General features: G+C 38.7%; 1 protein-coding gene across 2 annotated transcripts in view; it reads right to left on the minus strand.

Moving 5' to 3' along the window:
- Ptp61F (Protein tyrosine phosphatase 61F) overlaps positions 1-25,377 on the minus strand; it is a 426,371-nt gene that overhangs the window by 212,405 nt on the left and 188,589 nt on the right. For both annotated transcript variants that reach the window (XM_067140770.2, XM_067140769.2), the window contains exon 5: positions 689-914. In XM_067140770.2, coding sequence (XP_066996871.2) covers positions 689-914 — 226 coding nt within the window. The remainder of the gene's footprint in view (positions 1-688; positions 915-25,377) is intronic.

Raw genomic sequence — 25,377 nt, forward strand, 5'->3', positions numbered from 1 at the left:
CATCTGTAAGAAGAGAGAAGCTTAAAAATTTTGTAGATAAACATGTAAAAACAAGGTAGCTTTCACTCAGTTCAGCAAAGTTTTCTCAACTATACCGTAGTAGGTTATTTTATACCTTTGGGAGAAGTGTATACTAATATCACTAAGAAAATATTGTGTATTGAAAATGAAGAAGACAGTATTGAAAGGCATGAATTCTAATTTCCACAATTCATAACTACATAAATTTGTATTACTCCAAAGGGTTTATATGCGGTCAGGATTGCCACCTTCCATTTACCTAAAGTAGGGATGCAACCAAATACTAAACTAATGAATTTTTAGCCTAGAGATGGGTGTCCTGCTAATAATGAAGAAAAAAAAAAAAAAAAGACCTGGTATTCAAATTTATTTTTATAAACACAATAGCTGAAAAATGAACATTCTTGTCAATACATAAAAAACAAAGGTTTACTGGTTGAGACAAATATAATAGTTCAGTAGTTTCTGTCTTATTTACTTAAATTTGTGCAGTTATGAATTCTGGAAATGAATCATCATATTTGTCTCAAGCAGGAGACAGTTTCTTTTCTTAACCATAAAGATTAAGACTGAAGAGTGCAGAGTGTAGGTATGAAATTGCATTAATGCTGTACATAAGAACTGGCAATAATCTATACAACGAAGTAAATACATTATATTTACTCACAAGCACAAGACAAGAATCCACAAGACAAAATGTTCCTGAACGACCAATACCAGCAGAACAATGAACAACAGGAGGGCCAACATTTTGGTCCAGAACTCCACTCTTTCTCACTACCATTAGAAAATCCAAAAATGCGGTGGGACTTTGTGGTACACCAAAGTCAGGCCAGGTAGTATAGTGAAAATGTAAGATTTCACGACTATTTCCAGATTCCAACTCTGTTAACCTAAAAGAAAGTGAACAGCTTGTACACAAAAATTTTCAATAATAAACAAGAAAATACATAATTTTCTACAAAATATACTAAAGTGCAAAGTATTTCAGCTGAATTTCTATCACCATTCAAACACCTGCATTCAAACAATCTTGAATCCAGTACATTGATATAATACTTGCATTGAAATCAATAACTATTACCATATGTCTCATTTGATCCAGGGGGAGGAAATCAGTCATAAAACAAAAAACAAAAACTGTAAAAAAAGGCACTGTAAAAAGCAAACTGTAACATTCAAAGTGATAGTATTAGGAGTGTCTTAGACAAATCATCACTCAACAAAATCATACCAAATTCATACATTAACCAATTTTTTGACACACATCATCACTCTACAAAATCATACCAAATTCATATTTTAACATTTTTTTTTTTTTTTTTTTTGTAATGAAGTAACATAGGGTCTATGTGGTTAAAAGTCTGTTGTCCATTGCATCAAGGATGTTTCAGATCATGTATATAACGTAAACTTTCTCTACGCCTAGGACAGAGAAAGTGAAATCTGTCTGCAAACGAATAAGGGTAGAAAATCTCCAGGACAAGAAACTGGACAGAAGTACATGGACATGATTAGTGAAAAGTCCAAACAGTGGACAGTAATCATGTTCAGGATATAGAAGGAGAATGGATGGCATACAGCAATGCTGTAGTCCAAATAGCAAGGGAATGCCTAGAAACAACAACTGTGCGTAAAGATGGGAAAAACACACACCATGGTGGAATAATGAAGTGAGAGCAGCTTGTAAACATAGAAAGAACATGAATCAGAAATGGCTCCAAACAAGGACTGATGCAGACGGGGAACTGTATGTAGATGAATGAAACAAGAGCGAAACAAGTTGTTGTTGAATTCAAGATGATGGCATGAGAAAATTTTGTTAATATCCTGGAAAGGCTAATTTTTTTTTTTTTTACAAGTTCTTTTACGTCACACCGACACAGATAGGTCTTATGGTGACGATGGGGCAGGATATAGCTAGGAGTGGCAAGGAAACGGTCATGGCCTTAATTAAGGTACAGCCCCAGCATTTGCTTGGTGTGAAAATGGGAAACCACGGAAAACCACATTCAGGGCTGCCGACAGTTAGGTTTGAACCCACTATCTCCAGAATAGTGGATATTGGCCGCACTCAAGCGACTGCAGCTATCAAGCTCGGTGGAAAGGCTAGATCAAGCAGCAGAGAAACCTTTCAGAACAGTAATAAAGAATCTTAGGAAGGGAGGGGAAAAAGGAAATGAGTAGTGTTTTGGGTAATTCAGGTGAACTCATAATAGATCCCAGGGAATAGTGTAATCAGGAAACCAACTGATAGAATTAATACACTACAATTATCCTATTTAAATGTATCCAGAGTTATAAAATACTTGGAATAAGAGGTTAGGTACAGAAATGTATAACTACACTAAATACATACATAGAGACATTATTATTACAACTACTTGCAGACAAAAAAAACACGCAAGATATTGCCCTACACCGATTACACTATTGTTGTGAAATCCTTCTGAAGTGTAGTACACATTATTTCTTCCCACAGACATATATACAAACTTCTATTCATAGAATACGCAATTTATTTCTGTTGATATTTCCATATTATTTCGAGTTTCTTTGAGAGATAAAAGAACAGCTGAGAGAGGCATGTGTAAGGACTGTAGGTGTGAATGGGAACTGAGGAAGATGAGGGAAGTGATAGCGAGTTTGAGGGAGATAATTAGACTTATAATGGAGGACATGAATAACGATAGGTCTCCATCAATCAACGTACGGGATACGGTAGGTAGGCAAGAGGAAGGGGAAAGAAGGGTAGAAGTTTTGGAAGACAGGAGGGCTAATTTAAGGTCAGCCAGGCTGAGTGGCTCAGATTGTTGACGCGCTGGCCTTCTGACCCCAACTTGGCAGGTTCGATCCTGGCTCAGTCCAGTGGTATTTGAAGGTGCTCAAATACGTCAGCTATGTGTCGGTAAATTTACTGGCATGTAAAAGGAATTCTGTGGGACTAAATTCTGGCACCTCAGTGTCTCCAAAAACCGTAAAAGTAGTTAGTAAAGCAAATAACATTTTAAAAAACATTATTAATTTAAGGTCAAGGAAAATGATAATAATGCTATTTGCTTTACGTCACACTAACTACTTTTATGGTTTTTGGAGACACCGAGGTGCCAGAATTTAGTCCCGCAGGATTTTTTTTACATGCCAGTAAGTCTACCGACACAAGGCTGACGTATTTGAGCACCTTCAAATACCACCGGACTCCAGGAAAACGAGGGCTAAGGATTTTCCTCAGGCAGTGGGTCCAGGAGAGGTATCGGTATGAGTCACTGCAGGTAGATCAGCAAAGGGACTATGGAGTTTAGGCAAGTATTACATGGTGGGGGCAACAGAAAAGGGACCACTAGGAAAGGGAAATGTGGAGTAGAAGATAGTAGGAGGGAGGTGGAACAGAGCAGTGAGAGAGAGAAAAAGGAGGAGAGAGTGGGTTCTGCAGGCATTGGGGAAGTTAAGGGAGACCAGCAGAAGAAGGGATTAAGTGAGGAGGGTGGGGTTGATGCTCCGGGCATGGGTGATGCAATTGTGGGAAAAGTGTGTGGAGGAAAGGTAACCAAAGTAGAGTGTTATCCAGGAATCAGGTTAAGGCAGATGTTGAAAAAATTAGAAGGGAGGGAATTTTTAAAAGTAATTATGATCAGTGGAAAATGGTAAATAAAACTGTAAACAGACTGTGGGATGGGTTTAAAGAATTTGTTGAGGAATGTAAAAACAGGTATATACATTTGAAGGTGGTAAGGGATGGTGAAGACCTGCTATATTATAACAGAAGTAAAGAGACTAAGGAGGAGGTGCAGGTTGGAAAGAAATAGAGTTAGAAATGGTTGTGGAAGTAAGGAAAATTCAAGGAACTTACAAGGAAATGAATCTAGTGAAGAAGTCAGCTAAGGATAACATGATGGCAAGCATACAGTAATTGGCAGTCATACAAACTTTAGTAAAAAATGGAAGGGTACATATAGGTACCTGTACTTTAACCCTTTATAGGGCAAAACTCTTTTTTGTTCATAATGGCCCTAAAGTAACATACTTACCTTCTAAAGTAAATACTAGAACCAACAAACCTTTGATCAATAGCAGCTAAATCCTTTTATGATAATCACTACTAAAATTTTTTGGCAAAATTTTAACCACAATCCTATTAGGGACATGCATATTTTGTGGTCAATAAATTAACCAATCCATAAATTTTATTCATTTATTGAATTTGTTTCATTGGACTCATCAACTTTGTTTTTGAATATACATTCAGAGAAGAAAATCATCAATATCTCAAGTGGAGAAGCTAAATTCACAATACATGATGTCCAAATGGGCGAGAGAATATAAAGCTTTGAAAACTATTGGGCTCTTTTGCTCTATTAGTAAAATTGTACTGTGGAGGCTGCCGAGTTAGACTCGAGGAGTCTGAATCTGGTTCAGTATCAGAATATGAATCGGATGTTGAAACTAAAGATTCCTGGATCTTATCTGCTTGGTCCGGTCAGCTGAGTCGTACATGCTCCCATCCGAATCCTCTTCCATCAAGTGTGCACTGATGGTACCTGCCAATGTTTCGCCACTGCTCGTACTAGTACCTGCTACTGGTATGACTAAGGCAAAGTCAGCATCAGAATCACCACCGGCTTCTGAATCATCTGTTCCTAGTGTATCCTATAGTTCCTCAATTTCAGATGTTCGTAGAGGTGGCATACTTCTGCAACAGTAAATATAAGAAAAATGTAAGAAAAACTGATTTATTAAAGTAAAAGATACAATAATCATGCAGCAGCATTGTATCTCTCTTCATCCAAGACTTCATTTTGCACTATGGACTTTCTATACTATTTCAAAGAGCATCTAAACAAGCTGTAATACGTTTACGAGAGTTTTCAAGTTACTGCCTTCATGTTATTATCTCCGTATCATCTAAGCACAATACGTTCTTGTCAATATTTCAACTTCAGTCTACAAAACGCACTTTGTACTCACCTAATATCACTGTAAAACCACAGGAAACTGGAGAAGAAACAATAATTCAGCAAGAAAAGCAAGACCTGCAAAATTAAAAAGTGAGTTTAGATTGGACAGCTGGTTACAAAGCCTAATGTATAATCACATATATGGCTACAACTTTCGCAATCAATTACAGTCATAGCAAAAACTATTACTTTTACTAATAACTCACTGATATAACATAGTATTATTTACATAAATAACAGAAATATTAACTTACCGGCTGAATGAACTTCGTGTGCTGTTATTAGCCATCGGAAATGCATTGTGGTTAAAATTTTGACCACAGAAAACGCGGGCGCTTCCCTCTGATGGCCGTATTGAAAACTAATGTTGGGCCCACAAAGTGTTCTAGCTGAACACTGATGATGATAAGGTTGAGTTTTCTAGCTAAATACAATATATATTCAACCTTATTCGAGGTGGTTAATTAATTAACCACTATCCTATAAAGGGTTAAGGCAGAAACAGGTTCCAAGAAAGACATTCCAGGAATCATTAATGAACAAGGGGAATGTGTAGGCAAGGATCTACAGAAGGGATAAGTATTTCGTCAGCAGTATGTAAAGATTGTTGGTTACAAGGAAAAAGTCCAGATAGAGGAGGTGACTAATACTAACAAAGTATTAAAATTTATCTACAATGACAAAGACATTTACAATAAGATACAAAAATTAAAACCTAGAAAATCAGCTGGAATTGATAAGATTTCTGGGGATATACAAAAGACAATGGGTTGGGATATCGCACCATATCTGAAGTACTTATTTGATTATTGTTTGCATGAAGGAACTATACCAAATGAATGGATAGTTGCTATAGTAACCCCTGTGTATACAAGAAAGGGTGATAAACATAAAGCTGAAATTTACAGGCCAGTCAGTTTGACATGTGTTACACGTAAGCTTTGGGAACACATTATTTCTGATTATATATTACACATGTTTGCAAAATTAATAACTGGTTCGACAGAAGACAGTTTGGGTTTAGTAAAGGTTATTCCACTGAAGCTCAAGATATAGCAGATATCCTAGATTCAGGAGGTCAAATCGACTGTGTTGCGATTGACCTATCTAACGTATTTGACAGGGTAGATCATGGGAGACTGCTGGCAAAAATGAGTGCGACTGGACTAGACAAAAAAGTGACTGAATTCATGGCTATATTTCTAGATAATGGAACTCAGAGAATTAGAGTAGGTGAAGTATTATCTGATCCTTATTCATTTGACTTTAGCTGTGGTGAAATTGGGGCTCGTGGCTCTCTCTTACACTTAACCACATAAATTACAAGATAATACACAAAAAAAAAGAGATGTACTATTCTATTATAAAATCAAGGATAACTAAGCCAAGTAACACATATGGAGAACATATAATGAAGAATGAAAGCAAAGCTCAACAAATGAAAAAAAAAAAGATAAAAAGAAATCCGGAGCATGAAAGTAAAAAAAGAATGAAGAAATTAATAATGAAAAAGTTAAATACAAACTGAAAAATGTAAGCAATGTATAAACAAAACACAATAATAAAAAAGGAATGAAAATACAAGTACGGCAGTAAACAGTGATCTATGTACAAGAGTTGAAGCTAAATATTATGTATATTTATTCTATAACAGTAAAAATATAATAAAAACCTAATATTAATTATAAGAACAACAGTGTTCTTCAGCAGTACAGTAAAATGCCAATGTTACTAGCCCACCTACCACAATCACAAACCTATCATATGTCACCAATCATACGAAAAAATGAGCAGTATTCAACAGGTAATCTCTGCATGCAGTTTTAAATTTTGCTGTTGACTCAGGAGTTCCTGACAGCAACTGGAATTGAATTCCAAAGCTGTGACCCAGCCACAATGAAAGATCTATTATACATTGAAGAGTGGTTGTCGGGAATAGCAAGGGAAGAGCCAGATCTAGGGTTACAATTATAGAATGAGGATAATGAATGGAATTTTGAAGATATGTATTTGGGTAGATTTTCCTTCGATAAATCAGCGTAAGTATGTGAAACTTCTACTGCCTCTCAGGTTTCCGCAAGGAAAGAGCTGCGCAGCTAGGGGTTATGTGAGAATCATAACTCAAGTTAAAAGCAAATCGAAGACCAGAGCGCAATGCTTGTTGAAGTTTCGTAGTTTGTTCACATTAACAAGGACAGTGTCGCAATTGTCAAGTATCTGTAGTATCAAAGTTTGGAGATGTTTTATCTTTACGTCTTGTGGCAAAAAGTCTGTATGTCATTTCAGAGGGCGTAGAGTCACAAACATCTTTCTACATGTATTTCTTATGTGTGCAGACCAGACAAAAATTTCAGTGTCATACCTAGGTTCTTCACTTCCTTACTGAACGGGATTATGGTTGCATTTAATGTCACCGAAAGAATAGTATAATTTTTATACATGATGTTTTATCATTTCTGAGAACCAATTATAATTGTTTGAGATTTTTAGGGTTAAGAAGGAGAGAATTTTCATTGGCATACACACTGAATTGTTGAAGGTTGGAGTTAAAATCTCTTATTGCATTCGATATGGCCTTTATATTAACATGGCAGTAAATTGGGAGGTCATCGGCAAAAAGGTGATATCTATTATACTTTATTTTTAGAGAGGATATCATTAACATAGAGAGCAAACAAGAGAGGACCGAGGACAGAACCTGAGGAGCTACAGTCTTCCCGATCCACCACTATGAAGTAATATCATGAGCTGTAACACATAGCTTACTATCTGTAAACTAAATGGTTAGCATGCTGGCCTTTGGTCCAGAGGGTCCCGGGTTCGATTCCCGGCCGGGTCGGAGATTTTAACCTTAAATGGTTAATTCCCTTGGCTCGGGGACTGGGTGTTCGTGCTGTCCCCAACATCCTTGCAACTCACACACCACATGCAACACTACCCTCCACTACAAAACACGCAGTTACCTACACATGGCATCATGGCATATGCCGCCCACCCTCATCGGAGGGTCTGCTTTACAAGGGCTGCATAAGGCTAGAAATAGCCACATGAAATTATTACTATCTGTAAGGTAAGAGCAGAAAAAGTTTGAAGCTTCAGCATAAAAAAATGATCCAAGATTTTTTTACAATATCTGGATATTGATCATCTCAAAAGAACTGCTGAAGCCAAGGAGTGTGAGTATAGTCACTTGTCTTTTGTCCATTGCTTGTCTGATGCCATCAGTCACTTTCAGTACGGCATTTGCTCTACTATGGCCCTTCTTGAAACCAGACTATGGCGGATTCAGAAGGAAGCGACAGTGCAGGTATTCCTGTATCTGAACATGTGCCAACCATTCTAGTGCTTTGGAGAGGGCAGGAAGAATAGAAATTTGACTGTAATTGGACAGAAATTTCGAACCTGGGTTCTCAAGAAGTGGCATGACATTAGCTAACATCCATATTGTTGGTAGTGTGCCATTCTTCGAACAATAATAGAAGATATGGGTGAGAATGGAGAGAACAGCACCAGTGTATAAAAGTGATAGGAATATAGACACCACTCGCCCTGGATTTAATAGAATACAGGCCTTTCTTAACTTCATTAGCGTTGACGGTATTCTCTTGTCTATTGCCTTTTTCCAATTGGGAGTGTAGGGCAAATAAAGTTTCATTCCAAGGTTTTCTATCAAGAAGGTCTCTTGGGCAAGCACGAACACCAGCCTGGAGCGAGTGTGTTTAGACACTCCTAGTGTAACCTTCACGAAGCGAGCCTTGATGCTCTCTAGAGTATGGAAGTCTTGGGTGACCAATTTGTCCCAGGTTAGCTCCAGTAAGAATGGGGACAATCTTTGTGTTGGAGATTACTCATTCGGAACAAATATTTCAGGTTCCCCATGGCAATCAACATCTATATCACTGAAGATTTTTATCGCAGTTTTGAGGGATAGCTTAGTTAATTCTTTGATATCATGTATGGCTTTTGTGGCTGCTGTTGCTCTTTGCTTGGTATGTATCCTGAAAGAATTTGTTATGGACTGTTGGGTCAAATTCAGGTATTTGATGAGGTTTACTGTTTGCAGAGGTTCTTGTTTTATGAAGATTTTGTCTTCCTTATGTATCTTAAACCCTTTCAGTTTTCTTCTTGTTTATCTGTAGCTATGTATCTTACACGCTTTCAGTTTTCTTCTTGTTTATCTGTAGCTCATTAAGGTTAGTCCATTCTTCCAAAGCATGGACTGCCTTTTGTAGCTAATTTCTATCCTCTTGATCTCTAGTGATAGTTCTGTTATCGATTGGCGTGGGTGGTGACGTTAAATAATACGGGACTGAGGGGATCTCCCTACAGGACTCCATCTGTCTGCAAAATGATTTTTGACATAAGTATGTTGTCTGAGATCTGTACACTGTTTCTTCTTCTCAAGATATTGTGGATCAGACACGTGAGAACTCTAGTTTTGTGGAGATGATACTTCGACTTAATTTGTCGAACACTTTGAAGAAGATAATGAATGCTGCATGAAATTTTCCTTGAGGGTGCCAGAGAGTGGTCTCTGTCATCCCAGAGGTTTTTGATTGCTTGGATTGTAGTTCTTCCCTTTCTGAACCCAAACTGCTCTTTGGAAACTTCGTGCTCTCTCCTTTCTGTGATCCTTTGTGTGATTAGATTTGTGAGTATCTTCAAGTGATTGTTTTCCAGGGTGATCCCTTGATAAGATTTAGTCATGTGGATACCCTTTGCCTTTGTACAAAACCTTAATTGTCAAAACTCTCCATGCTTTAGGAAAGCAGTCCATTCGCAGGCAAGCATTCAACAGTTCTGTTAGGACTGGTTCTAGTAACCCGACTGATAATTTGATGTGCTCGTTGAATATGCCGTTGGTCTACATGCTTTCGTGCTTTTAAGTATTGATATAGTTGTGTATATCTCTTCTGAGGTAAATGGTTTAAGAGCGCTGTTTAGCCCTATGATCATTTTTGGGTATGTTTCAATGGATCTTTATTCATTTAGTAGGCTTGTAAAATGTTCCTCCTATATATCCATGTCTATTTGTTGTTTATGTCCTTCCTGGCTTTAGTGCTCTGTATGGGTTTTCTCTTGTTCCTCCACCATCCTTGCTGCTTCCAATTCAATGTAATAATTTAGGCTATTTCTAAGGAGGATTTTCTACCGTTTCTTAAGAGTACTGTATGCGGTTAAGTCTTCATGAGAATTGCTGACCCTTGCCTTGTGTAGTGCCTGGATGACCCTCTTCCTCTCTAAGTAGCGAGTTCGGTCGAACCACTTTTGAGATAATCATTCCATTATTGGGGAAGTTGTATTTTTGATAATGTTGTCCATAATCTTGGCAGCATCATCTATGCTGTTTTGTTTTATTTTCTTTTGAAGTTTTGCTATTTTAGTTTGTTGTTGAGGGATGATGTGGATGTCTAGCTGTCTTTACCTGGGTTTAGGTGCATGGATAGTTTTTTGTCATATGTTGAAACGTACTGTTACAGGGATGTGCTTCTTCACGTATGCCAAATTTATTGAGTAGCATATTGACATATCAGATTGATTTCTGGGCTTTTGTAAAAGATTTGGTCTACTGTACTGCTTCCAGTGTGAGCGAGGTCATTTTTATTGTTTAGTAGCCTAAGGCCTTCTTACATCATCGGCTGCAATAGTTCACTGCTTCTATGATCGCCGACATCTATTCTGCAGTTCATGTCTCCAGCTAATATGGTGTTGGTTCTAGTAGTTGTCCTAGTGAGAGCTGTCATAATCGTGGCAGTTATTTCTTCTACTGGAATATGGAGCTTTATGTATATTCCTATTATGGTGAATCTTTCAGTGGTGAGAATTATGTCATCTTCATTCCGATCAGTTTTTTATATTTTCCACATTTTAGTTTTAATAGTAGCATGCTAATCCTTGTGACAAATATTTGTTCTGAGTAAAATCCTCATACTGTTGGTCTACGTTGTTTGTCTCAAAGGTTTAAGATCAGGATATCATAACTGTCGAGCCATTCACTCGTGGCTAGTTGAAGAGAGCTTCTTAGCCTTTGACATTCCATAGCAGAAAGTGTTGTTCTGTGGCTCTGGGGGCAAAAAAAAATGACAATGACTCTCTCTGGCCATAATTCTGGAGAGGTGCTGCTATGTAGGTCTTTGAGTGGTATTCCTACTTTGAAAGCTTTCAGTGAGTCTCCAGTATTTCTGTCAACTTGAGTTTCCTCAAACGATTCACTATCTTTTCCTGGGTCGTGTTTTGGTATAGATGGCCTATATATAACCATGCTCTGTGACAGACCATTTGGAGCTCATTACCGAGTGCTGCTGAAGCTGTTTCCGGGGTATGATTTGTGCCCACAATAGTTGGGGTCTAAATAAGTGAATTTAGGACCGAGTATCAGTGATATTACTTCTGTCCATGTCTCGCCTCTATTTTGTAGCATTGTAGTCGAGTGTTGTTTTGTGCAAGGTCAGGTGTGTTCTACTCTTCCGAATGTGTTTGTCCTGTGCGATTCCCTCTGTATTTTGGCTTCCATTACATTTCGTCGACCAACTCTAGTTTCTGAGCCTATTTAGTCTCGTTCCGTATTTTGTCTTTTATCAGCTTTTTGATGTGGAGTGGAAACTTTTCCATCATTGCTTGAATCTGGCTGTTGATTTTCTCCATTACTCTTCCTTCCATTTTCAACTCATGGTTATCATGATTGTTGTATTCTTCTCCGCTGGGTGCTGAAAGTGATGGCTGCTGCTTGACATTTTGTGCTGTGGACCAGTAGAAGGTACTACATGTTTCAATGGGCAGTTGTCCAAACTATTCGATTTCCTCCGTTAGGTCTCGGCATGTGCTAGGTACTGTTTGAAGTTTCATGTTTTGGGCCAATAGACGGTTCTCGTTCCTTTCAGCGGCTGTAATCTTTCATTTGTAAGATCTCACTTTTAACTTCCGTAACTTCTTTTTAGAAATTTGTCTATCCTTCATTTTTATCCTCTTAAGGCGTTTTTCATTTTTTTGGGGACATATTCTGATAATGCTTACCGCTTCCTGTATGCCTTTTTTCGTATCTTTGAATAATAATAATAATAATAATAATAATAATAATAATAATAATAATAATAATAATAATTTGGCGTAGGGATGTAGCGAACCTATCGCCCAGTGGGAAACCATTGCAGTCAGTCACCCCAGTATTGGCGGGAAAACCATAATGAATCGGGTAAGGAGGAAATGCCTGCCTGCAGCCGGAGAACATCTTGAGGCCCTCCAGGGCTGACAACCTTGGTTGTATTCAGAATGAGCAATTTGCTCCAAGCTAAAGCTAAAGCTTCTCAAGCATGATGGTAAAACAAAGACGAAGTTAATACCCCAGGTGGCAACTTTTCAAAGAAATCCACCGTCGCCGACAAGCGACTCATGCATCCCGTTCGGATTCTGGGGGTGATGCAACATCATGCTAAAGACAAGTCTTGGAAATCCTGAACAGTCACGAAAGCTGAAACCCATATCTAAGACTTTTTTGGCAACGTTCAACATAAACAGTCTAATACAAACTGGTAAGATGAAACAGCTGACCAATGCCCTCCACGAAAATAAAATCGCAGTAATAGCTTTGCAAGAAACTCGCTTCACTGACGAAGATACGTTTGAGTCTGAAGGGTATCGGTGCTTCAAGAGCAGATCCCATAAGAGAGTAATGAAAAACACCCCTATCTTCGGTACAGCTTTTGCTGTCAACACTAGAATCCTTAGGTCAGTCTCAAATTTTGAAGCTGTTAATGATAGGTTATGCCTGCTATCCCTGTGCTGAGCAAATAAAACATATACGCTAGTCAATGCACATGCTCCAACTAATGAACAAAACAAAAAAGATCTGGAAGGCACAGATAGATTCTGGAACGTCCTGGATGCCAAATTAGTGAAAATCCCGAAACTCCACGTCAAGATCCTAATGGGTGATTTTAATGCACAGGTAGAACGTGAACGGAAACACAGGAAAGTTGTTGGGCTCTACCCAGCACACAAAAGAACCAACAAGAATGGAGAACGCCTCGAACTATGTGATAACCACAACCTCCAACTGACGTCAACACACTTTCGTCACTTACCGAGAAAACAGATGACATGGAGATGCCCAAACAAAACAATAGGAGAATTCCAAATAGACATGTTGCTATATCTCGAAGATACAGTCCAGAAATCATGAACGTTACCGTAAAAAAGGGAATAAATATAGACTCAGATCACTACGTATCAGTAAGAAAGTTTCGGCCAATCCCTCTCAACAAAAATAAGAACGAACCTACCATAACTTGCTTTGACACAAAAAAGCTCAGAGAGAGAGAGAGAGAGAGAGAGAGAGAGAGAGAGAGAGAGAGAGAGAGAGAGAGAGAGAGAGAGAGAGAGAGAGAGAGAGAGAGAGAGAGAAGAGAGAGAGAGAGAGAGAATGAATTCAAAGAACTTGCCCAACCAGTGGAAAAAGACTTTAACAGCACGAGAAAGCAGATGATACAAGCTGTAAAAGGAGTGGCCAAAATCAAGAAGAGGAAGAAGCACACGTGGTGGAACAATAACTGCGAGAAGACCTTAGGGGATCGTCTGAATGCCTGGAAAAAGTATTACACCTCGAAAAAAGAAGACGACTGGAAGATGTACGAAACACAACAAGCACAAACAGCAAAAATAATACGCAGTGAGAAACGCAAGTATGAAAAGGAACTACTGGACAAGATTGAGCAAGACTTTCATAGAGGTGAGATCTGTGAATACTTCAGAAATTTTAAAAAGAAGGTACAAGGATACAAGGCACCTTCCCTTTGCTTTCTAAGGAAAGATGGAGCTCTTGCAACATCAAATGAAGAAAACTGCGAAATCTTAGCTAAGTATTTTAACGACCTTCTAAACTGTGAAAAACCAGCCAACCCCATCGAAACAAACGAACCAGTGAGCCAGAACCTGCCATCTTCTCCACAAATTGCAATGAAATCAAACACCATATGAAGAGACTGAAAAATAACAAGGCTCCTGGTGAAGACTCCATGATTGCGGAACTGTGGAAACATGCCCTGGAAGAAGCAATTGACATCCTACACCAAACCATTGTAGATATATTGGAAAAAGAATAACTACCAGAGGACTGGAAGCTAGCCTTGATCCATCCTTTACACAAGAAAGGAAATATAAGAGATGTGAACAATTACCGTGGAATTTCTCTTCTGTCAGTAGCCTACAAGATCCTGTCACTATCCATCCTTGAAAGACTAGAACAGCAAGATGAACACAAACTCGGGGAATACCAAGCACGTTTTCGGAAAGGCCGATCAAGTGCAGAACAAATACTTAACCTAGAAACCATAATAAGATACCATATGCTGAGAGGTCGAACCTATGTATCTACATTTGTAGACTTCCGGAAAGCATACGACTCCATCGACCGTGATGTGTTGCTTAACATCCTTGCAGAAATGGGAGTCGATGAGAAACTGCTGGCGATAAGGGCAACACTAACTAATACCAAATCCAAAGTAAAATTCCAAGGATGTCTCTCTGAACCCTTTGAGATCAAGACAGGCGTTCGAGAGGGAGATGGGCTGTCACCTCTTTTGTTCAACTGCGTACTCGAGAAGGTAATACAGGAGTGGCGAAAAACGTTAAAAGAAAGAAACCTTTACAAACCCGAAAGGATTGGGACAAAGAAAATGAACTGGAAATAGATTGCTTAGCGTTCGCTGATGATATAGCCCTTATGACAGAAAATTTTGAAAGTGCAACAGAACAGATCAATGTGTTGAAGGAAGTAGCAGAACAAACAGGTTTACAAATTTCCTTTCAAAAGACAGAACTAATGTCAAATATCAAAGATGATACGGCACAACTAAATACCAAATATGGAACGATAAACCATATTAGTAAATTTAAATACCTTGGGGAATGGATTCAGCAAAATTGACTGGACAAAGAGGCCATAGCAGCAAGAATCAAGAAAATGGAAGTCACTTACCAAACCACCCGCAACATATACAACAAAAAGTGCTTTTACCTGAACACAAAAATTCGTCACTACAACACTAACATCAAACCAGTATCGCTGTATGCATCTGAATGCCTTATCCTGTCTCAGAAATGTTTGCTTGCGGATTTAGAGAGGAAAGAAAGAAAGATCCTACACACCATACTTGTTCCAAACTACAAAAATGGCATCTACATTAGAAAATCCAGGCAAGAAATGTACTCTAAGATAGAGAAGATCATGGACACAATGCGTAAAGGCAGAGTTTGCTTCTACGGTCATATACGACAGATGATCGACTCTCGATGGACGAAACGTATCTTCAGTATATTTGACTCAAAACCAAAAACGGCAATGCCATGGTACGTTAATGTCAAGAAGGATCTTAAAGAACTGGGTCTACAAGCAGAAGATGCACAAGACCAAAATCTTTTCAGAGCGGCCATCAAGACTTTTGGAACTTTCCGGGACGAAAAAAGGGCAACTGGCGCTAAATGGACAGAAGAACGTCGTGGTAAACACAGTGAGATAATGAAGACGATGTGGATCAAGTGAAAAATGAACAAATGCCAGAATGTAAAGTGAGGCTTATCGTGGTCCCTAGTTGACCGATTAGCAAAGTTGAATGAATGAATGAATGAATGAATGAATGAATAATAATAATAATAATAATAATAATAATAATAATAATAATAATAATAATAATAATAATAATAATAATAATAATCATCATAATAATAATAATAATAATCATAATAATAATAATCATAGTGTTCTTTGCTTTACGTACAACCAACTAATTTTATGTTTTTTGGAGATGCTGATGTGCCAGAAGTCTGTCCCACGGCAGTTCTTTTAACGTGCCAGTAAATTACCGACACGAGACTGACGTATTTGAAAACCTTCAAATACCACTGGACTAAGCCAGGATTGAACCTGCCAAGTTGGGGTCAGAAGGCCAGCGCCTCAAACGTCTGGGCCACTCAGCCCGACCTTTGTATCTTTATTCAAGTAACCACCTACATCTGCTTCCACAATATACATTAGGCTTTTGAGAGCTCATTCAATATGATCTTTTACATCATTCACCATTCCTATGAGAGTGATTAGAAAGCACTTCCGAACACACAGGCCTAAGCAATCCACCCTCTTGTCATGTTGTTCTGATATATCTGCTCTGTCTTGTTGGCATTAATAAGTGGCAATCAATGTCATTCACCAGTGAGTATATTTTATCTTAATTATTACTTCAACATGGTTCATGTTTGTGGGTTACTGTAGTCACGTCCTAGTTCGTGAACCATGGGCAACGGCTGAGTGGCCTAGTAAGTGGTCCTGAGAGTCAGGATACCTGTTGCTATGGAATGGGAGTGGGCATCTCAGACATATTCTGAGTCATGGCCCTCCTTGTGCTCAGGCGGCTAGGACTATACAATTCACCAGTGGTCCATAACCCGTTAGAGGAGAGATCCTCACTTGGACTATGTGCAAGTAGGGTAGCATCCTGCTTCATGAATTTACCGAGCTCAGAACATTTTAAGCAAGCCTCGGATCTACGGGAGTAATGGGAGTCCCACTCCCATTTGACAGGCGAGGGACTCCTTGGAAACAACTCGGCGAACGAAATGGAATTCGATGGGGAGCTATCAATATTAATGGGGCTTATGGAAGAAAGAAGGTAGAACTGGCTGAGTCAGCAAAGAGAATGCATCTGAATGTGCTAGGAGTAAGTGATATTCGGGCAAGGGGAGATAATGAGGAAGAGATAGGAGATTGCAAAGTGTACTTGACGGGTGTTAGAAAGGAAAGGGCAGAGTCTGGGGTAGGGCTCTTTATCAGGAATACCATTTCATGCAACATAGTTTCTGTTAGGCACGTAAATGAGCAAATGATGTGGGTAGATTTGTCAGTTGGAGGAATGAGGACGAGAATTGTGTCCGTGTATTCACCATGTGAGGGTGCAGATGAGGATGAAGTTGACAAGTTTTATGAAGCATTGAGTGACATTGTGGTCAGGGTCAACAGCAAGGATAGATTAGTGCTAATGGGCGATTTCAATGCGAGCGTTGGGAATATAACTGTAGGATACGAAAGGATGATTGGTAAATGTGGGGAAGATATGGAAGCTAATGGGAATGGGAAGCGTTTGCTGGACTTCTGTGCTAGTATGGGTTTAGCTGTTACAAATACATTCTTCAAGCATCAGACTGTTCACCGCTACACATGGGAGGCTAGGGGTACCAGATCCATAATAGACTATATCTTAACAGACTTTGAATTCAGGAAATCTGTTAGGAATGTACGAGTTTTTCGCGGATTTTTCGATTATACAGACCACTATCTGATCTGTAGTGAACGAAGTATCTCCAAGCCTAGGTTAGAGAAAGTGAAATCTGTCTGCTAACGAATAAGGGTAGAAAATCTCCAGGACGAGGTAATTAGACAGAAGTACACGGATATGATTAGTGAGAAGTATCGAACAGTAGACAGTAAGCAGGTTCAGGATATAGAAAATGAATAGGTGGCATACAGGGATGTTGCAGTAGAAACAGCAAGGGAATGCCTAGGAACAACTGTGTGTAAAGATGGGAAAAGGCGAACATCTTGGTGGAATGAAGAAGTGAGAGCAGCCTGTAAACGTAAAAAGAAGGCTTATCAGAAATGGCACCAAACAAAGGCCGAGGCAGGCAGGGATTTGTATGTAGATGAAAGAAACAGAGCAAAACAAATAGTTGTTGAATCCAAAAAGAAGTCATGGGAATATTTTGGTAATAACCTGGAAAGGCTAGGTCAAGCAGCAGGGAAACCTTTCGGGACAGTAATAAAGAATCTTAGGAAGGGAGGGGAAAAAGGAAATGAACAGTGTTTTGAGTAATTCAGGTGAACTATAATAGATCCCAGGGAATCACTGGAGAGATGGAGGGAATATTTTGATCATCTTCTCAATGTAAAAGGAAATCATCCTGGTGGTGTTGCAAACAGCCAAGCTCATAGGCAGGAGGAAAATGATGGTGGTGAAATTATGCTTGAGGAAGTGGAAAGGATGGTAAATAAACTCCATTGTCATAAGGCAGCAGGAATAGATGAAATTAGACCTGAAATAGTGAAGTATAGTGGGAAGGCAGGGATGAAATGGCTTCATAGAGTAGTAAAATTAGCATGGAGTGTTGGTAAGGTACCTTCAGATTGGACAAAAGCAGTAATTACACCTATCTATAAGCAAGGGAACAGGAAGGATTGCAACAACTATCGAGGTATCTCATTGATTAGTATACCAGCCAAAGTATTCACTGGCATCTTGGAAGGGAGGGTGCGATCAGTCGTTGAGAGGAAGTTGGATGAAAACCAGTGTGGTTTCAGACCACAGAGAGGCTGTCAGGATCAGATTTTCAGTATGCGACAGGTAATTGAAAAATGCTACAAGAGGAATAGGCAGTTGTGTTTATGTTTCGTAGATCTAGAGAAAGCATATGACAGGGTACCAAAGGAAAAGATGTTTACTATACTAGGGGACTATGGAATTAAAGGTAGATTATTAAAATCAATCAAAGGCATTTATGTTGACAATTGGGCTTCAGTGAGGATTGATGGTAGAATGAGTTCTTCGTTCACGGTACTTACAGGGGTTAGACAAGGCTGTAATCATTCACCTTTGCTGTTCGTAGTTTACATGGATCATCTGCTGAAAGGTATAAAATGGCAGGGAGGGATTCAGTTAGGTGGAAATGTAGTGAGCAGTTTGGCCTATGCTGACGACTTGGTCTTAATGGCAGACTGTGCCGAAAGCCTGCAGTCTAATATCTTGGAACTTGAAAATAGGTGCAATGAGTATGGTATGAAAATTAGCCTCTTGAAGACTAAATTGATGTCAGTAGGGAAGAAATTCAACAGAATTGAATGTCAGATTGGTGATACAAAGCTAGAACAGGTCGATAATTTCAAGTATTTAGTTTGTGTGTTCTCCCAGGATGGTAATATAGTAAGTGAGATTGAATCAAGGTGTAGTAAAGCTAATGCAGTGAGCTCGCAGTTGCGATCAGCAATATTCTGTAAGAAGGAAGTCAGCTCCCAGACGAAACTATCTTTACATCGGACTATTTTCAGACCAACTTTCCTTTACGGGAGCGAAAGCTGGGTGGACTCAGGATATCTTATTCATAAATTAGAAGTAACAGACATGAAAGTAGCAAAAAAAGATTGCTGGTACAAACAGGTGGGAACAATGGCAGGAGGGTACTCGGAATGAGGAGATAAAGGCTAATTTAGGAATGAACTCTATGGATGAAGCTGTACACATCAACCGGCTTCGGTTGTGGGGTCATACGAGGCGAATGGAGGAGGATAGGTTACCTAGGAGAATAATGGACTCTGCTATGGAGGGTAAGAGAAGTAGAGGGAGACCAAGACGACGATGGTTAGACTCAGTTTCTAACGATTTAAAGATAAGAGGTATAGAACTAAATGAGGCCACAACACTAGTTGCAAATCAAGGATTGTGGCGACGTTAGTAAATTCTCAGAGGCTTGCATACTGAATGCTGAAAGGCATAACAGTCTATAATGATAATGTATGTAATGTATGTGTGTATTACTTCAACTACATATAATATGGCAAACTAACACTGGTATCTTTTCACTGTACTTATCTGGATAGTTTTCTTATCACTTATCCTTTTTTCAAAACTTCTGTCCACATGAACTTGTCAGAAATAACACAGGATGCTGCACATGTACATTTCGATGAATGCCATCTAATTATATAATAATAAGATAAAGATTCCTGTAATTTATCATTATACTCGATGTGGAAAAAATGTATAGTCGCTCAAAAAAATGAATGATGCATGGTACTGTATAGTATGTTCCTCACATTTTATATTTTACCGGACTTTAATTATTATCAAAATATAATTCACCCCTGATATAGATACAAACCCTGAGGATATACAAAACAAATATCTACAGATTCTATTGTTTCTTAGAAATGTGTACCTGCAAGGAACTTTGCTCAATACTGTGCGCGCATTTTCTTTTTTTGAGCAACGGTAAATTTATGTACCTACTTTATTTTATTTATATACTGTGTGTCTGCATTGTATATGTAATTTTTAAACTGGCCTGTCACCATTTTAACAGCTGAACACTCTTAACATCAAAATATTCTTATGACAAGGGGAATGACGTGACATAACAACCACCACGAAGGAAGTAACTGGCATATGTTTTATTGAGCAGACCTTGATTTTACATTATTTTACACATAATGTAAATTCCCACTGAACAGTCTGCAAAGTGGAACAGCTGGGGAACATCACAAAAATGGCAATGTAAGAAACTACAAAATAAAATTAATTCTTTTAACACTAAGTTGTCCATACTAGATGAGCGTGGTTATCAGGCACGGATTTCAAGGAAGAAACATCTTGGGAAATATGGTGCTTCATTTTAAAGTAGGCTATGAAACTTCAAATTTATGGCTACGGGGTTTACCTTTGAAGGAGTAAGGCGGTATTGAGGGTGTAACATGTTAAAAGCAATGAGTGTTTTGAATGATGTATGCCATTTGGATAGATGCTGACTTATGTAGAACTTGCACCAAATCAAATTTCAGAACCTTGACAATGAAAATTGAAGTGGATGAATAAATGTAAAGCATAAAAGAATCTTGGTGCTAAAAGTTGTCTGAATCAAGCACAATAAACATCTGCAGGTTGAATTAGGCCAGTGCCTTTTTGCAAAAGGAAATTCTTAACCCATTCTGGTCTGGGCCTGAATATCCCTAACAAACATTCTGGACCGGGCATTTCTAAGGATTTGAAAAAGCTTATACCTCTGTACCTGTAGGAGATATTTGCATGATTCTTTATTCTTTGTGCTTGTTTGAGCATCTAGTTTTTAAAAATGTTGTTTGTTTCACGTCAGCTATCACTGGAGATATATTATACCATATTTTGCTAATGAAAAAAATTCTGACGGATTATTAAGTAAGTACAGTTTTCTGAAATACTGTTATATTTTCCCTAGATTGATCATGTAAAATGTGCACTGCAATCACAAAACAACAATAATGAAAATGATATAAAATAATAACTGTTCAATACCAATAACAGTAATAACAACAACGAAAATGGGAGCTCTTATGAAATTCTGTTTATATATTTTTATGTGACGATACTGGCTCGGAAGGTGATCTTAGCGAAGATGATATTGAAGGCATGTAATTGTAATTTTATTCACAAATGGAAATATTGACATTCAAATATGAATTCGAACCAACATCTTGCATTTCATGATTGGAATTAATTTTACACCTTACCGTATGTTCCCGCAAATACGGAAGAATATCAACATTTTAGTACTGTTTTCTGGTTTTTAAAGATGTGAGGGATTACGATTACATAAAATATAAAAAATATAACTTCTATCACGCACATGCTTGCCGCGAAATGCCATGTTTTAGAGCACATTGAGTGACAACACCTACTAACGCACACTCGTCAATTATATCGTTAATTCTCCGACTTAGACAATACCTCCATCTGTTGAAATACTCTCATAACACATGAAGAAACACGATGTAGTCGGCAGAATGTGTGCATAGCTCATTCTCGATTTTCAGCGAATTGTCAAACCTTACCATGGGGTATGCTCGCAGAGCGGCGTGAACGCAGTTTTTGCCGCTGCAAGCTATGCTCGCAGTTAGACCGGACAGAGTTAATGAGTTGAATAATTACTACAATCATTTAATTGAATACTTCAATATCCATGTTTAGTTGGTTATCAATTTAGGAAACTGAACAGTGAGTTCCTTCCTACCAGGCTGTACATCAAAGATAGTAAAATGACAATTTTTATGAGTGGAGTAATCAAGTTGGAATGCACTGTAGTGAAAATACCAGTCCCTGTAAAGCATGTACTTTCTTTGTTCCTCACTCCTCTAAACTCCTACCAAGTAGCATTATACCGAACTAGCAATTACCTGCAGCTTCTCTTGCGTGTATTTCGTAATTTGATCAAGGTAATCGTTCCTTGGCATTGTACTACAACATTATCTGAAAATTCCTAAAGTATAAAAAATCACCCAAAAATTGAGTTTCATTAACCCCAGAAATTCTTTGTAAAACATGTTTGTGGTATTACATTTTGGGGCTAAGATGGCCATGCGACACAGAACTGTATATGTGAGAAACAGTCTTCTCTCAAGTCAAAAAAATAAATACAGTTTCTTTATTTTTAAAGGAGATTCCAAATACCTATTCCCAAATCTGTAACATCTTCAATTTTTGAGATATACATAAGTATCCTCATAAAAAGAATTTAAGCCCTTGATCAGTCCTTCCCCCAAACCCACCCCTATCTAAATGTATTTTCCGAAAACAAAAATACAGGTTTCTTTATTTTTAAAGGAGATTCCAAATACCAGTTTTCACGTTTGTACGAGGGCAGATCAGAAAATAAGTTGCACTTCCCAGTTATGGCCATTTATTACACCACATATACAATAGCAACACGACTATAATGACATACACTGTAACGTCACTTTTCCACATAGTTTCCAAGAGACTCCAAATATTTCTGCGAACGCACAACCAACTTGTCGAAGCCGGATGCACAGAAATTTCCTCCAGCGTTCTGCAAACACTCGGAGACAGCGGCCTTCACCTCCTCATCGGTCTGGAAACGTTGACCACCGAGCTCCTTTTGAGCTTACCGAACAGATGAAAGTAACATGGCGCTAGGTCGGGACTGTAAGGTGGATTGCGCCAGACCTCCCACTTGAAACGCTGCAGCAGTTCTCTCGTTTGGCAGGCCTTGTGAGGTGTTGCGTTATCGTGCAACAAAATCACACCGGCGCTCAATTTCCCCCAGCGCTTCTCTTTAATCGCCTAACGCAACCGGTGCAACGTTTGACAATATGACGCCGCGTTGATCGTAGTTCCTTTTGGCATGAATTCCATGTGCAGCAAACCCTCCATGTCAAAGAACACTGTCACCATAACCTTACCGGCTGAAAGTTGAACCTTGCCCTTCTTTCGTTGTGGTGATGAGGGGTGCACCCATTCCATTGATGTTCGCTTCGTTTCAGGGGTGAAGTGGTGGACCTACGTTTCGTCGCCTGTGACAATTCACCGCAGTAACCCATTGCCGTCTGCGGCATAGTGTTGCAAAAATGCCAGGGAGGATTGGAAACGTTGTCCCTTGTGCTCATCGGTGAGAAGACGTGGGACCCATCTTTGACACAGCTTACAACATCCAAGGTCCTCGTGAACAATGGCGAACACACTGCCATACAACATGTTCCGCTGCGTCGCGATTTCTCTCAGTTTAATGCGCCGATTCTATCTAATGATTGCATTCACACTGTTGACCTTTGCACGGGTCCTGGATGTTGCGGGCCTGCCTTCGCGATGGTTGTCCGTGATATCCGTGCGTCCGGCTTTGAATCGCTGACACCACTTCACGATACCTTGCCGGGAAATGGCCCACTCCCCATACACATCACTAATTTCACGATGAATGTCTGTGCAATTCTTCCTTTTGGCCCATAGGAATCGGATTGTCGCACGGACCTCATATTTGGAGTGAACATATTTATTATTTTTTTTCTAGTTGTTTTACGTCGCACTGACACAGATAGGTCTTACGGCGACGATGGGACAGGAAAGGGCTAGGAGTGGGAAGGAAGCGGCCGTGGCCTTAATGAAGGTACAGCCCCAGCATTTGCCTCGTGTGAAAATGGGAAACCACGGAAAACCATTTTCAGGGCTGCCGACAGTGGGGTTCGAACCTACTATCTCCCGAATACTGGATACTGGCCGCAATTAACCGACTGCAGCTATCGAGCTCGAGTGAACATACAGTTGACGTGCCATTGCACTTGGCCGCTATTCACACAATACTAGACGAGACACCACAGCGACCTGCCTAACAGACGTGTGGGCAGTGTCTGTCCCTTTCTCCGCTGTGCCCACGTTTGCGACTGCTGTGGCGCGTTAGTGTAACTAACCTTTTGATCCACCCACGTAACTTCTTCAGATTCTTTTGGTATGTATGTGTATATATATATATATACATTCTCAAACAAATAATTCAACTGAGTTTTCAATCTTTCACCCTCCTCCCTCGTTAAGGGTTTTTTCCAAAAACAAAAGAATGTGTGTTTCCTTATATTTAAAGGAGATTCCAAATACCAATTTTCACGTCTGCAACATGTTAATTTTTTTAGGTATTCTGTAGATAGGCTGATTTTAAAAATTCACCCCCTTTTTCAGTTCCCCTTAAAATGGATTTTCCGAACAAATATTTATGTTTCTTTAAATTTACAGGAAATTCCAAATACCAGATTTCGATCTGTAATATGTTACGTGTCCGAGATAATTTGCAGATATAATCTTTTTAAAAATTCACCCCGTTCGTCACTCCTGTTCATCCCCTATTCATCGGATTATCCAAAAAGACAAAAATACACGTTTCTTTATTTTCAAAGGATATTCCAAATACAAATTTTCATGCCTGTAACATCTTCAGTTTTTGAGATATAAGTCTCCTCATAAGAAATGTTCAAACTCTTTTCCCTCTTTTTCACCCCCTTAATGGGATCTTCCAAAAACAAAAAAATATTTGTTTCTTTATTTTAAAAGGAGATTCTAAATACCAATTTTTATGTGTGTAAACTTTTAAGTTTTTATCCTCATTTTAAAAATTCACCCCCCTTTTCCCCCCCTTAGCAACGGATATCCAAAAAACTTCCCTTAGTGAGCACCTGCACCCTAATATAAATGTATCCCCAAAATTTCATTTCTTTATGTCCAGTAGTTTTGGCTCGGCGATGATGAATCAGTCAGTCAGTCAGGACATGTTATTTTATATATATATATCTATATATTATGACTGATCCACATTTAATATTTCCCCAGGGCTTTAATTATTTTCATCAATTAACTGTAGAATTTACTGAACAAATGTGTCCATCTCTTACTGTTACTTTAGCTGTTATCTTTGATTTCCAAAACTCTGATAATGTCATTATTTTGCAAAACACTCGTGTATTCACCACAGAATTTATTATCTACGTTTACCATAACTAAGGTTTTCTTTCAATATGAATTTGAGCCTTAAATTTTTCATACTGACACATGAAAACAAATACGTGCTGCTGCCATTACTGAAATGTGAACAAGTTTTTAATTATATTCGGTGTTGACAAATAATGTATCATAAATCATGCCTGCTATTGACCAGAAACAAAGAAAATAAGCCTAATATGTTGTTCCACGAGAAGGAAATATTACTAAATATGGTGGCAGAAAACGTTACCACAGAGAATAAGAAAACTAATTATAGCCTACACACTGTATATTTTACTTCATTAATAAATCATACCCAATCGTACAGCATACAAGATATAATCGAGAATTCA

Source organism: Anabrus simplex, chromosome 2, assembly GCF_040414725.1.
Source record: "Anabrus simplex isolate iqAnaSimp1 chromosome 2, ASM4041472v1, whole genome shotgun sequence".
Classification (NCBI taxonomy): Eukaryota; Metazoa; Arthropoda; class Insecta; order Orthoptera; family Tettigoniidae; genus Anabrus; species Anabrus simplex.